Raw genomic sequence first — 16,061 nt, forward strand, 5'->3', positions numbered from 1 at the left:
TTTATTATCTTTTTCTTCTTTATTTTCTTTATCTTTTGTGCCTTTCTTTCTCTCTCCATTTATTCCAAAACTTAAAAAGATTTTGAAAATTTTGAATTTAGGCAACATTTTTTTACCTAATTCGACCTGAACTCACTTTTATCTTTCTTAATTACTTCACATTCGTGGCCTTTCGTCTACGAAGCATTCCTTCGTTAACACTAGGCATGATCATAGACCTGTTTAGTTGGACTAATCCTGCAAATTATGCTAATACTCCAGTCAGCACATTTACAAATTTTTAGCTTAATTTTAGCTACATTGGAAAATTCTCAGGTTGTTCAGCAAGTGAACGAACTCTTCACAATGAGCTTCAAAATGCAAATGTAGTTCTTTTTCAAGTTTCAATTGGAAGATATCAATCAATCCTTATATTATAATATGCAAAACACTGTTTCTGAATTTCCTCATTTTGATGATGTATGTGGTCTGCATAATTAATTTACTTGGTTAAAATGCAGCGGTGACCAGTCATAAACGAACGAGCCGACATAAATCAAAGTAGCTCCGCACCTAATACGTTTATTTGGTTCTTGAACCTATAAACACGTTGAATCAGTTTTTTGTTTAGTGGTCAGGTTAAGTTTCGATCCTGGAAAATTAGAAATTGCAATTATAGGGGTGAAAAAGTAAGGAAGCGAGTAATGATAAAATCGTTAAATCAGAGAATAGGATGAAGTAAAAATTATGGTAAATAGGAGTGATTTTACTTGAAACAACTTCGATCAAGCTAGAATAGCCGGTCCTTGACGAAACTCTGCTATTCACAAAATTAAAAAATTCCAAGTTACGCCAATAATTGATACCTGTCGGTTTAAAATAGATTATAACAATCATATTCAGTTGGAACTAAAAATAGTGACCCCTAAATAAAAGCAAGCTCCATCATCGGGAACAACAAATTACTAGTTATTTTAAATTATTACGGTAGTTATATAATTGTGCATAAAAAGAACCAATCCAGTTGTTGCTAATAATAGGTGCTCCGACGTCTGGTAGCCTAAAGCAAGGCCATTTAAAATAGACATTATGCAAAATAAGTAATAAGGTCAGCAATTTGTAGGCAGTGAAAGCTGCAAAAGGTTGCATCGTCAAGCGCAATACCTATTCCTTAATTAGCATTACGCATTATATCGCACAACATGTGGAAACTCGTAGATTTTCCTCAAATCTCAGAGAAAACCTCGAGTTCTTATAGAATACCTTAAAACAACATGCCAAGTTACAATTCTTATCTGCACAGGCGGCCCCGTCTACGGACATAGTGACCCCCCAGGGCACAGCTCGAAATCCGATTTCCTTAAAAAACTTTCAAAGCACTGCATGTAGAGAACTTCTCAAAACAAGGCATTTCAAATAAATTTGTTTTAATATAGTTGGTCAAGGATGGACAGCAGATTTTTTTCTTTTCAGATTCTTTTTTATTAGTACTTTTTTTTTCACCCTGTATAATGGAGATGTGGCGATTTTTTTTCGATACATTGGAAATCGTATGTTGCGTGTTAAGAAAAATCCTGTGCATAGGTATCTGGACATTTTCAGGTTTAGAGAATAGGCACAAGGCATCTTAAATTGGTAAGGTAGAAAAGTCGACTTCGCACCTTCTTTTCGGTGTGTAAAAAAAAAAATGTAAACTGCTCGAAAAGTGAACTCATTTGGGAGAAGCTTTTCTCAGCAACACCACTTTTATCTTCTAGAAGGCTCTAAAATTCCATCATACCCCAGATATTTTCCAGTCGAAAAAGACCTCATTCATCTCCTTGACTCACGGTATAGAAATTTTAATAACTTTCTAAAACTTTCGTCATTTCCCGTCAATAAAGCTAAAATTTAACCGACTAAAAACCGAAGTTTGGCATTTTTTCGAATGATAATTTACAGCCAGGTTCATTTATTTCCAAATTCTTACACATTTAACTAATACAAATAGACGATAAGTTTTATCACCGTTGAAGTAAATATATTAATCAAACACTGGACAAGTTCTCTGTGGTTGTCGTCGGATATAAAGTTAACTAACTATGTTATATCTATCCCTTATCACATACATACACGTCAAGGTACATCTGCATAGTTTACCATACGTGTTTTATGAATTTCGGAGAAGATACCAAGTTATTTGCAGTGACACGACACTTCTCCTTGGAAAACCCCAATGACATTAAACACTTCTCGGAAAGGGTCGTTGGTGCTTTTTGATATCTACATTAATTGAGTTTTAATTTCCCGTTGTATTTTGAAATTATGTTGTTTAGAGCTCGTAAAAGTGAATTCCGGGTCAGCAGTTCAACGTAATCATTATAATATTGGATGTTTACAAGCGCTCCATGAATTGAGCTTATTCTAGTAACTGAATATTTCAGAAACTGCATATTTCCAAATATATTTCTCGTTGACATTGGATCTGACCAAGTTCTGAATTAGTGAAGAATGGCAAAGATAAAGAGAGTTATTTTTGTTTTCACTGTTATAGGGTATAGATTACACGTGTCCGACATATCGGCGCTAATGCTAGATCCAGAAAAATGTACAACATTTTATAATTTGTAGAAACAGAGATAAGGCATATCTTAATCTCTCTTAGGTATAATCTGAAATGGCGCTTATTTAAACTAAGATGATGAATTGAAAAAATAGTGACTTAGGCTTGATGGAGACGCGCCTCTGCGTTATAGAGAGTGTTTCTCAAGTAAAACCACGAACACTTTGCAAAAGTTTATGGATGGAATCGCAGTCAATCTAGTTAAGGGTTAACGAACACCATTTTTCTTATACAAGATATAATTTTATAGAATTTATAGCGTGGGCATTAGCAATGCACTGGTTTCATTATCCCACGATCTGTCGCATTTCCACTAATATGTACAACCTGCTATTTTGAAACCTTGTTCAATGAACATTTCCGGATATTGACCCGACATTCCAGCTACCCCGTATATTTGATGAGCTCGGGCGGTGATTATTTACGCTAGCTGAATGAGTCTTGCTCGCTATCTGATAACATCCAATATCCATCCAAATAGGTGAGTGTTATCAGCTTGTGGAGATTGTTACGTAGTTTCAAGGTTCAATTCCGGTTCGACTGAAATTTTAACATATATGATGAACATTCGTTTTCTTTATTTTCAAACATGCGACGTGAATAATTGCGAGATGTTGCGAAGTGGTAAAACAACGTTCACAGCTTCTTATCAGACATCTCGTAGGCTTGGCATTTTTATGAGTTTTGTCAAAAGATACAGTTATAAGGGTCGGAAGATATGTAGTTAATGGCTTCTTTATTAAAGATATTACATTTCATTTTATATAAAGCGAAATAGAGACTGTTCCACTATGATTAGTTACACGCCGAAATCGTGTAGGTGACCTCTTAAAGACCAATTTAAAGTCTTTCAAATGTCTTATAATTCGATGCACATTTTTTCTATACAAAACACTATTAAGTCAACAAATAAATACAATTACAATCGCCTTCTAATAATCCACTTCTATATTTAACAATAAGCATTTAACAGTTTGTTATTCTTTACATCTACTATGTGCAGCTTTTTTCTTATCATAAATATTTATAATTATTATTCTTAGCCAACCATCGCCTCTGTTATATAACCAAAAATTCTTGAATAATTCCCAAAATTCTTGAGCACTTTATTGACTTATTGTAGCGCGCGGCAGATAAGGGCTTTACGCTCGTCGTAACAATATGGCAGGGGGTTAATAAGAATACTTAGGAGGGAAGGCGCGTGACGGCAAGACGGAAATAAATTTTCTAGGAGGTAGATATGCACCCACGTAAGTTAGTCACTAACGAGTTACTCGTTAAGAGAGAATGCACCCACTTTTCTACGTATTTCTCATTTTTTTCCTTAAATATTATACGTTTGGCAGGATGTGAAAATAATATTTGATAGTTTTCTGTAAGTCCAGTTATAAAAACTCTCGAAATGCAGTACTAAAGATTGTTTATAATGATTTTATGGTCATTCAGATTTAACAACAGATGATCTTTGAGAAACTCTCGCAATTTATCAAGAATGTTAAGAGTTCCCTCCAAACTGAATAATTGCATTTTTAGTTTGTGCATAGAGAACAGAGATGTGCATGTTACAAATTTAGTATTATTTTAACTAGGTGCTTTGAAGTTAATTAATATCGACATGTTACGAAGTTTTTTAGTTTTAATAAGCGAACAAAGCTTTAAGCGTAATCTATAACATTACACATACATTTTTTATAAAAGGAGTAGCTCACTAGAAAAATACTTTGCGTTTGCATTAAAAATGAAAATCAGTAAGACAACGTAAAATAATGGACCAAATAATTGATGAGTTGTTTTAATCTATGCTTGTGACTTGAGACGCATGCTCTAATTCCACACGTACCACAGGTTGGTCACAAATATATTGCGCAGTAAAACTTGTACCTACATTTCATACAATATTTGTATTGTTAAGCATTTTCAGACAAGTTAATTGTGCTTTTAAGGAAGTTTACATTCCTCCTTTAACATGTAATTTAAATTGACTTGAACCTGTATGGCTTTCTCGGAAAGATCGTAAAGGCGCGATCTTATGTTTAATAACGAATGTAAAGCAATTATTACGTTATTGCTTAGGTACAGTCGTAATTGATATGACGATTTAATCAGATATATTCCTCTAATGGAGTCCTTGAATATCATTTTTGGACATCTTGTGCTCTTGAACAGTGTTAATAGTTTTCTTATATTTTTCCTCCAAGTTCAAATTTGGCGAAACTCCAATAAATTAATAAAAATAGAATACGTGCCATAAAAAAATGAATAATTAATTTTTTTTTAATACTGAAAATTAATATATTTATCAATATTTGATAAATGACAGTTATTCGAGAATGTTTAAAAAATTGTAATTTGTTGATTGTTATTTTAGCGAATTGATGTAGAAAAAAAAGTAATTATTATACTTTATATGTAATAGTCATAAATAATGAATATTTCGTGTCAGTACAGTAACAATCAGTTATCTATTTCCAGTTACATCTATCGTATTCCATAACATTACAGCCTTCTTCCTCCTTTTTTTTATTGCTTTAAATTCTTGTTTTTCTTGAACTGAAGGCTTCATTTCCATTTCTACCTTTGAGAGATAAATGCTAAAATTCATCGATGCTGTTCTAACTTACACGCGTCTAGTATGTGATTACATCATGAAATTTAAGCAATGACTTAGCAAGCTCCACTATCATGTAGGTAGATGTTGCATTTTGGACAGTGTTCTTTGCTCTTAGCCTCGATAGGTCTTACGAAATGCAAAATATCATTATATTACGTTGTCCACGCCTCTGCAAAATTTAAAGCAACATCCGTTGAAGTGCCCGTATGCACTATATATGCGGCTATATATGCGGATATTAAAGATTAGAATATAACAATTACGAAAACTGTTCCCTATTAGAAACGACAATTTTTGCTAATAGAAATCATCGTTCTCCCGTGCGAATCTAATGTCACAACCAAATTGTCATTCTATTGTTAGTGACTCTTGACTATTACGCAATAAGTTTAAATGAAGACCGTTTAGTAACTTATGGAACCAATTTCAATAAACAAGCTCAGAATACCGGGTAATGGCAAGTAATTGTCGTTTAATGACGCATTCTAGTAATTATTTTTGAAAATCTTCACAAGCTGGTGAGACTCATTTTAAATGCTTAAATTACAAAACCAAACAATTTTTAGCATATTTTAAGAGTGACGAATATTTTATATTTGAGGCACCCTGTATATTGAAGAGGGTGCATTCAGCAGCATGTCGCCTGCGCCACAAAACCTTGAACCATTGAAATTTCGATTGCGCATATTTAGATGGAGATAGGTCTCCATTGGTTTTTAAGGAATTTCAGAAAAACACATTTTTCCATTACAAAATAAACCTTTTGTTTTAACTCCTAATATATCAACCCACTAAGACCCATGGACACTTCAGTGCTTTTTTGCAGGAAACATACTGGGGAATACAAATATCATCAACAGTAAATTTCGCCCCACGTGACAAGAAACTTACGCTTCTTCAAGTAGAACCAACATAGTAATGAATGAATAAATTAAACGTTTATTATTCCAAATGAGATGATCGTGTATGGAATTCATCAGCTTAGGTCTGACGACGTAAGTCCGAACTTGCCGGCAGTCCATCTCAATCATCAACATTTGGTCAACCCATTGACCGCTTCAATATTCATTCGAATCCAAAGAATCTCAAAATATAATGAAATAGGTAATTGCAGGTGGGGATCTATTAAATAGTTTAGGATTATGCACTGCAATGGAATACCTGACACCAGCGGCAGGCGTAATCCTCAGCAAAAAGTCATTTTCAGCACGTGCATTGTAATCCTAGAAAAAATTATTTTTTATTATTTCGTTTCGAATTCTTGAAATGAGTTTTGAAACAGTTTTTAAGTGTGAAAATGCAAAAGAGAGTTAAAAATTTAAGTTTTTTATAGTGACACCTATGGGCGCATTAAGAAGGAGGAACATCACGGGCATGCACTGCTATAGTGTCTTTTTGAAGAAAAATATTGCTGTATTTTCATGAAATATACTGGCTCGCAAAAGCCTTAGTACCCATCTATCAAACGTATACTATTGCCTATATCTTTTTACAAACAGATTCATTTTTTAATTACGCTTTATTTATTAATTCATACAATTCTTCTACATTTAATAATATAACTAATTAAATATATAATTATCGCCATATACAAAAAAAAATATTTTATCAACGGACAAAATAAAACCTCGCAAAAGTCTTGGTACGAGTCAATGCAAGTTTATTTTTATTATTTTTTATTTGATATTGTGAAATAAAAACAGGAAAGGACAACTAGGGTTTACTAAATATATTGTAAATAGATCATTATCAATTTGAATTTGTCCCAGTTTAACTAAAAATGGCACGAAATGAATTAAGTGTTAAAGAACGAAAAATCGCAATAAATTTGCATAAAGAAGGAAAATGACATACCGAAATTAGACACAGATTCAAAAGAAGTAAATCTACAATGCAGAAAATTATCAATAGATATAAGACTGAAGGAATAATTCAAAATAAAGTACTCACAGGCCATCCACAGAAATTAACACAACAAGAATAAAAATTTATACTCGTGGAAATCAAAAAGAATACCAAGAATAGTGCTCCAAAAATTGTTACTGAATAGCAACTAAATGGAAAGATAATGCATGAAGATACAATTTGTCGAGTATTACATCGGAATGGTTTTAAAAGTTGTACTCCTTGCAAGAAGTTATATGTTAACAAGTAGAATAGATTGAAGCGGTTGAAATTTGCTCAGGAATATAAAAATTCATCTCCTGACTTCTGGGATAAAATGATTTAGTCCGATGAAAGTCAATTCAACGTTTTTGGATCTGATGGGTACATAAAAGTGTGGCGAAAATTAAATACAGGATTACATCCAAGCAACACTATTAAAACAGTGAAATATGGAAATAGCGGTATCATGGTTTTGGGTTGCATGTCGGTAGCTGGAATGGGTAATCTTCAAATAATTGATGAAATCATGGATCAAAAAGTCTACCTTAACATTGTAAAGGAAATTTTAATACAAAGTGCCCGAAAATTAGGTCTTTCTGAGGATTCTCACTTCCAGCAAGACAACGACCCCAAACACAATGTGTACAATATGCGTTAATGGCTAATATATAGGTTTTTTTTTATAAATTGCGAAAAATTTTAACCACGGATTTTACATCGAAAAATAATGCTAGTTTGCTGTATAAACCATATTCCGAAAATGCATAGTTGAAGAAATACAGGATTTTGAAATTTAATTTTAAAAAATGGAAATTTGCAAATTTCTTCAAAGTGAATAGAAATATTTTAATGACATTTTGTAGGTTATCTTTTATTAATAAAAATTTACAAAAGCTGTTGAAAATGACTTCCTCTTACTTCAATATCAGCATCTATCCTCCGACGCATTGACTGTCGAACCCGTTTAAAAATTCCAGGCGTTCAATTGTCTCACAAGATGCTATAATACGATTTCTTAATTCATCAACATTTTCAATTGGACCACAATAAACTAATTGTTTCAGATGCTCCCAGAGATAGAAATCAATAGAATTTAAGTCTGGAGATCTCGAAGGCCAAGGCTGTGGTACCATTTGTTCTATCCAGAGATTTGAAAATGCATTATCCAAATCCAAAAATGTGACAGTAGCTACATTTAGACAAATGCAAAATAATGCTATTGTTCCATGACTAACTAAGTTTTTAATTAATATCCATAAACATTCATATGATAATTTATTTTCTTGCTCGAAAATGGTTCATCGTACGAGAAAAACTCAAGAGGTTTTTTTTTTCAGAATTGAACGAGGAATTAAAAAAATATTTTTAATTTTGGAAAATCCAATGGCGTATTATTAAATTTCAACATCTGTATTTCTTCAACGAAGCATTTTCGGAATATGGTTTATATAGCAAACTGGCATTATTTTTCGCTGTAGAGTTCGTGGTTAAAATTTTTTGCAATCATTAAAAAACACCTGGTATAATATCCCACATTTGTTAGAAACACCTCCTCAAAGTCCGGATTTAAACCCGATTGAACATTCATGGAGAGTTTGAAAGTTTAAAATTCGTCAGCACTCTATTCAAAGCAAAAACGATTTAAAACGGGTTATTTTGGAAGAGTGGCATAAGATAACCATCGATATAACAAAAAAACTTGTTTATTCAATGCCATATAGGCTACTAGAAGTTATTAAATTAAATGGATGCCCAACAAGGTACTAATAATATGTGTAGTAGAAGTTTAATTTTATTCTGTTATATGTACCAAGACTTTTGCAAGGTTTTATTTTGTCCGATGATAATTTTTTTTTGTACTTGACGATAATTATATCTTGAATTAGTTACATTATTTAATGCAGAAGAAGTGTTTAATTGTGAAATTAAAAAAAAGTGTTAATGTGAATTAATAAATAAAGTATAATTAAAAATTACATTTGTTTGTAAAAAGGTATAAGCAATAATATACATTTGATACACGGGTACCAAAAATTTTGTGAATTAGTGTAAGTAAATAGCCAAGAAAATATGAAAAAATATATAACATAAATAATTATTATTATACAATAATAATAAATTCGCGACACGCGACCGTCGTTAGCGAAATTCTCTACCTGTCTAATTAATATATCAAATGCTATTTGTTTCCCTGGGTGTATCATCAGCAAATCAATGATTCAGTAAAAATTACTAGTTTTACCAGAAAATAATTTAACGGTAGTTTTGAATATGTCCTCCACTGAATAACCAATTCATCGGTTCCTACACAAAAGGCCATGGTCTATTTCATCGTAAACGGTAAATGCATGGCTAATTGGGTAAACCATATATGTATTCAATTTACGAGGGTAATTTATGAGCGTTTTCTAAAAACCAAGGAGACCTTCTTTACAGTTTAATATCGCGAAACTCGTATTCGATCATTGTGAGTACTAAAATCTAAAAACGACTTTATGTCGGACATTATTCAGGCTTTACCAGAAGAAACGCCCTTTCAAAATTTCGAACCACTAATGAGCTTTTAAACTACTATACACTACCTATACAGCTCGAATGAAATATTCACATGTTTGGTCATCAGTTTATTTTGCATGCGAACAGTAATATGACTTCAAATTCAGGGTATGAAGAATTTTGTTAATTGGCCAATATGGTAATTTTTATTTACGAAGCCGTGTCAGGTTTGGTTTGCAACGTAAGTAAGTATTTACACGTTTGTGGTATGGATTAAGTAAACTGAAGAAACTGTATGTCATAACAATTTGCGATTTGAACAACTTGCGTTTTTATGTTACCTCGACTATATTTCTATTCAGGTTTTAATGCCCTCAATATCCTTCACTATTATGGTTTGAATCAGTAGATGAATCAGTTTGAATTTAGACATATTTGGTTTCTTAAAAATTGTTTGTTGCACGCAAAACAATTTTCTCAATAAATTCTTTTGGATGTTTTATATTTTAACTTTAAATTTTATTTCGTTTCTGATTACTACAATAATTTTTCTTGTTTCAGGTACCAAAATGTGGTCCATAGCACTCGCACTCTTATCACTCTCCGGCTCGATACTCGGAGCAGCCATCTTCCGCTGTCCCAAAGGAACCTCTTGCTCAGAGCTAGGATCAGTGTCATCTACATCCTTTCATTTCCTGAAAGAGTTGAAGCCAAAGCAATTCTTGACCATTAAAAAGTTGTCAGTGGTCAATGCGTCCCTTGATAAACTTCCAGCGGAGCTAAAGTATATGAGAGAGTTGCAGTATTTGGATTTGTCTGATAATAATATCGAACTGCATCACATTCCCCCATTGACGTCCCTGCGGACTCTTAAACTGACTAGGAATAAAATAGCTGATGTGAGCTTCTCCTTATTGCCCAAGCATCTTGAGGATCTTGATTTATCTGCTAATTCAATCATCCACTTACCACAAGACTGGAGTGCCCTACCTAACTTAAAAATAGTGCATTTGCAGAAAAACCCCATCGATTGTGATTGCTATAATGACAACGTTGTAATTTACCGCCAGTTAGTCAGGCGGGAAATATTCATCCCAGAACCCATAACTTGTGAGTTACCTGGATATGTAAGAGGAAACAATATCGATGAAATAAGTTGCACACCCGAAGACGAAATGATTAATGACGAGCCTGTTGAGGGTTCAGGTGAAGGTGCTGGGGATAATTTCAACGATCCTCTGAAATCTGGAAAACTCATTGCTGACGAAGGCAAAAGATCGGAGGAAAACAAAGTTATTGATGAAAAAGTAGAAGTTCCACCTGAGGAATTATTTTTACTAGCAACCAACACGTCTGACGCAATACAGCCTGATGAGGGCAGTGGCGATGAAGGTAGTGGGTTTATTCCCGTTGGGATGGAACCTATAGCAGCGTGTCTCTTCGATTGTGCCACCCCTAGACCTGTAGGTTTACAGGATGATAAAAATGATACCGAGTCAGGTCCAGGACCTACAGACCAAATGAGAATACTTACTGAAGATATTTTTGGACCAGTCTTGCAGGAACCTACCTCGTCAACTTTTATCCCTCCTACTACTACTACCACCACTGAAGTTCCAACTACTCCGGTTTCAAGCACTTCTTCAGGAAGTGAGGTAAGTGAGGAGACAGTGAGCAAAGATGCAAAACAAACTCTCATAAAAGAGTATAAGCCAAGCATCGATGAAACTCAGCTGTTGTCAGAACCAACCCGAACCGGGGAAATGGAAAAAGCTACAGCAATAAATCAAAACAATTACGCCGTATACCTGGTGGTTGTACTCGGACTCGTAATAGCTGTGCTTTTCTTGGCGTGCTTCATAAAGAAGCGCAAGTCTAACCGATTGGAGAAAAACCGCCATTCTGCCTTGGAAGAGGAGATGAAACCGCTGGAGAAGGTTCCAATCCAAGCTGTAAATGAGCAAAATGGAAAGTCGAAGACTCACATTCCCGAGCACGTTCCCTTAATTAACGGTCAAAATGGGCAATCGAAAGGAGAACCTGTTCTGAAATCATATGTGCCTTTGGAGCATCCAGAATCACACTCGCTGAGCAATATAGATGACGAAGAAGAACCAACAATCCGCGAGAAGTCTTTCCCGGGACTGTTAACTCCCCACACAGAAAGGGTCACTATACGGGCCTCGGAAATACCCGAATCCATTCCCAAAACTCCAGTGCTAGTCCATCGCTTAAGAAACAGTGAAGGTGAAATAATCACCACGGTAGTACCACCATGAGTATCAAACAGGGGTGTCCTTGTTCGTGCAGTATTGACGATTTGTAATGTAAATGTGATATAGTTGCGACTAACTTAATGTGGTTCCTATGAGTGGCATGAAAAATCGAATCTGCAAATGGAGCCGAACGTAGTTCCGACGACTATTTAAACTGGAAAGTGGCTCAGACTGACTTATGTACATTTCTGCAGTATATCTTTGTAAAGTTCGATTGTATAATACGTTATTTCACTATCTTTATGGTGTAAGATTAAGCGCATTCGAGGGCAGTTAAGTAGTTTGTAAGATTTATGTAAGTAATTTATGTTATGTTAAGAGCGCCTAAGATATCTCATATTTATGTTCAATTCGTATCAACAGGCTAACACAAAGATAACCCAAATCTTATAAAATAAGCGTTATATTGTTCTTGGCGGTTGATGAAAAATCGATGTTTTACGAGTGTTAGTTTGAAGACGTGATGGTAGCTTGGAAAAGAGTAATAAAGTTGTGATAGATGATAATGTGTGTAATTGATATTTTCTGGCTCGTGGTCCATTTACCGAAGACCTTCGAAGAGCTGCGCTACTTCCAAATTGACCACATTACGTTGTACCAAAACTCGGGATTTCATGGTTATGCTGGAACTGCCTGAAGTAGGCCGTACGTATGCGATTTTATGGTAGGCATGCAACAGCTGACTATCCAAAATCGACGAAACATTATATTTACAAGTATATTGTTTGCCTTGAATAAAAACATGCCGGTGGAACAAGGCGATCAAAAAGGCGATTACAAAAAAATTATAATCGCTTTTGGTGAATTCTAGCCATTTTTTGTATTATTCCTCTATTTCGTCCAAATCCACTCAATATCTAGAATCAGCAGGAAATTCAGCATTTCCCTCTTGTTCGGGATGTCGATCGGCGAGAGGAATCCAGTTCTCTGATTATTTGTTTTTATTCAACTTGCTTATAGAATAGAGTCTTCTTGTCTCTCACTTCCCAATTTGCTCTATTTGACCATTTTTATAAATTCTATTGGGTATGGAGTTTATGAATAATCTTACACAAGATATTTCAATTTAATTCTGTCTTTATTTGAAGGCAGTCAGAAGGCACGACCGTGTTAGCGTTACAGAACTGATTTTTTGATTTGATTGACTATACAAAATGATTAGTAAGTTTGTCACCATTCTGTACTTGGGGGCCAATATTGCAGGCGATTTTTGATTTATCATCTTGGCCATCTGGTTTTCATATGAGGAAAATGTGAAATTTCGAGTAGTCAAAAATAAAGAAAGATCGTTTTACACTTCTTTCCGTACAATAGAAAAAGTCATAAATTTAATAAACTTGGCTCTTCCAGACAGTAAATTAGAAAAAAACATAAAGACCGTTGAATTTTGAACATAATTGATTTTTATCAGAAATCCAACAAATTCTTTTGCGTTAATATGTTGGAGTTGATTCTCCATCACTTGCTGGGTCTGGTACATCTATCTTCATCATCTCAATATCTCCAAGATCTCTTTTTTGCTAATTGATAGTATTCTAGTATTTTCTCTTGATAATCAACTAGTAATGGTGCAATAGATAATCTTCCTAGTTTGTCTAGTTATCGCTAATTTAAAGGTAATTTATACATTTAGTAATAATAAACTTTAACAAACCATGTACTTCCATTGATGAATTACACCTATTGAATGAAATAACCAACTTTCTAAAGATTCTCATTGTACTACGCAAAACATGTTGTTTACCACGGTAAATTCGCAAAAAATATTGACTCATTTTATTGATCTTTTGTAAATATTACTAAGCAAATTCTTCACAATAAACGATTACTGCGTCAGTGCAACGTTACCTTATTCCCTTACAGCAGGTACGTAAACCCTGTTATACTACACGACTTTGCAATCATTTTAATTAAGTTTCGTAATTTTTCAGAAATGCGGTTCACATGAACACATGAAGACGCAAAAAATATATTAAAAACCTGAGAATTTACGCGGTTATTAAGTTAGTGAGTTCGTTGTTTTCCCTACAGTATTTCATTATGAAAATTATTACTAGAGTATTATTGCTCGGACTTTACGCAAGTGACATCAGGCCAAGGATTTTGCAAAGTTCATTTGATGGTTAACACGTTATTTATGATCAAATATTCGTTTTTCCCAGTCATAAATGTAATGTGCTTTATCGAGTTTGATAGTGATAGTATTGCTGGTTGTTTAACAGAATGTGCAAATAAAGAAAGATGAATAAACATGCAACAATCGGTAGTATGTTTGACCCCTAACATCCTTCATTTAAAATGCACTCAAATTGTTGAATTATGTTAAATAATTGAATGAATATAAGGAGAAATTACGTCGGAATGATATAATTTCCTGCTCTTCTTCTGATGCTGAATCATCTCAATATTCCCTGGACGTCTATTAATCGGATAATGTGGGTAGTTTTGCAAGGTCACCTACTTCTAATACGAGCACAAGAATGTTCAATCAAAATCAATTTGTATGAGTTCGTGTCACAATAAAGGTCTATTTGCAACACAGCATTCTATCCAGATACTGAAGCAGCTACATATAATTCCTTATTCTGTGCGGATTTAAATTGCCCCCCTCCCCCAAATTGTCAACAAATTAAAAAAAAGGCAAAAGCAGCATTAAATGGGACAAAACTATTATCTTTTGACATTTTTTATTTCTTTTAAATGTTACTTATGTCAACGGAGAGGAAAACACCTATAATTTCAATTGTTTGTTTCAATTGCTAAAAAATGAAATACAAACTTGGTTAAATAGAATGTGACAATAAAAAAATGTTTTTGTTGATAGAAAATTGGTTTGTTTTCGATTTTGTATTCACAGAAATTCTTCTTTATTCTTACAAATTCTTCATCATGATATTCTTGACAATAGGGTGAATATAATTCATATGAGTTGATAATGGTACCTATTTATATTGTCACCTTTTTTCTATTAATGCAAAATTGTCTGCAAAGAACTAGATGAAACTCCCTGGTTTCACGTATAACTGTAGTTGTCAATCATATCTTTGATCTCTTTGTGTTGGAGCGTTTGGAAAAAGGTAAGTTTGGACGACACGGCTTTAAGTAATTGTTTGGACTGGGGTTACTTCAAAGAAAAAAAAAGCGTTTGATGGTTTTTCTCTCCTGATTTGGCTTAAGTATTAATTATGTTACTTCATTTCTCAAAATGTTTTTAGGTATTACATAAATTAACCGAAAAATTTTTAATAAACATTCAATATATTACTACATACAAGTTGCAAATATCTTGACATATGGGTGACCTGTTAATCTTCTAGCCGCATCACTATAAGTACTCAGTAATGCAGCTGTATTATAATGTTCCAATTAGTAACTGATTATTTTCTATGTGTGTTTCGGGAAACGTTTCGTTAATATTAATATGATGGTCAGACTTTCTCGAATTATTAAAAGTTTCTTTAAATTTTATTAGGTTTGATAATTTCCATGCCACACGGTCTCTTTCAAACAAATGTCTTCTTTTTTTCTGCGTTTTAGAAAATGAAGTGCAAAAGCCCAATTGAAAAAAACGACTCTTAGGTGTTTTTAATGCAATAGTTATCCAAAAATTGTAATTTCATTAAAATATTTTTTAGCGGAAACAAAGGCCCTAAGTACCTGTACAGGGTGTCCCAGAATATGTGGGCAATTTCCCGTATCCAAATAGTAAACGTAAAAATAATATAGTGAATATTAATAATATAATATACTGATACAAGCTCTATGATAAAGATTTAGGGATTATAACTTGAATTGTTACTGGGTAATAGTATTATATCTAGTATTCACTAGTAACACTTTATAAAAATATCGGCAAGATAAGAGTGGTTTAGAATGCTTTATGTTTAAAAGATTTATATTTATTGTCTTATTTCTTTTATTTCATCCATTGTTATGGCAAGCGAAATATTTATGTAAAATCACTGCACACAAAGTAAATTAAATTAAAGTAAAAAGTTATAAAAGATATGAGGATCTCAAAATTTGATATAATAATGGCCGGGACCAATTAGAATTCGAAAATTCTTCCCTCACAATAAAGTTGATTTCTCCAAGGTATTTCAGAACTATGGCATCAAACTTATAAAGATTGCTCAGTGCAACAATAATCGACGTCTGAGTATAAGAATTCGTCTCAGCAAATGTCTCCTTAAAACATTACGGCCTTATG

General features: G+C 33.5%; 1 protein-coding gene across 1 annotated transcript in view; it reads left to right on the forward strand.

Moving 5' to 3' along the window:
- The window catches only part of wdp (windpipe), a 28,180-nt gene extending 15,823 nt beyond the window's left edge, over nucleotides 1–12,357 (forward strand). Inside the window, exon 2 of the mRNA XM_066392751.1 lies at nucleotides 10,137–12,357. Within this exon, the coding sequence (XP_066248848.1) occupies nucleotides 10,145–11,854 (1,710 nt within the window). The 5' untranslated portion in view covers nucleotides 10,137–10,144 and the 3' untranslated portion in view covers nucleotides 11,855–12,357. The remainder of the gene's footprint in view (nucleotides 1–10,136) is intronic.
- The last annotated feature ends 3,704 nt before the right edge of the window (nucleotides 12,358–16,061 follow it).

The sequence above is a fragment of the Euwallacea similis genome, chromosome 8 (genome assembly GCF_039881205.1).
Source record: "Euwallacea similis isolate ESF13 chromosome 8, ESF131.1, whole genome shotgun sequence".
In the NCBI taxonomy this organism is placed as follows: Eukaryota; Metazoa; Arthropoda; class Insecta; order Coleoptera; family Curculionidae; genus Euwallacea; species Euwallacea similis.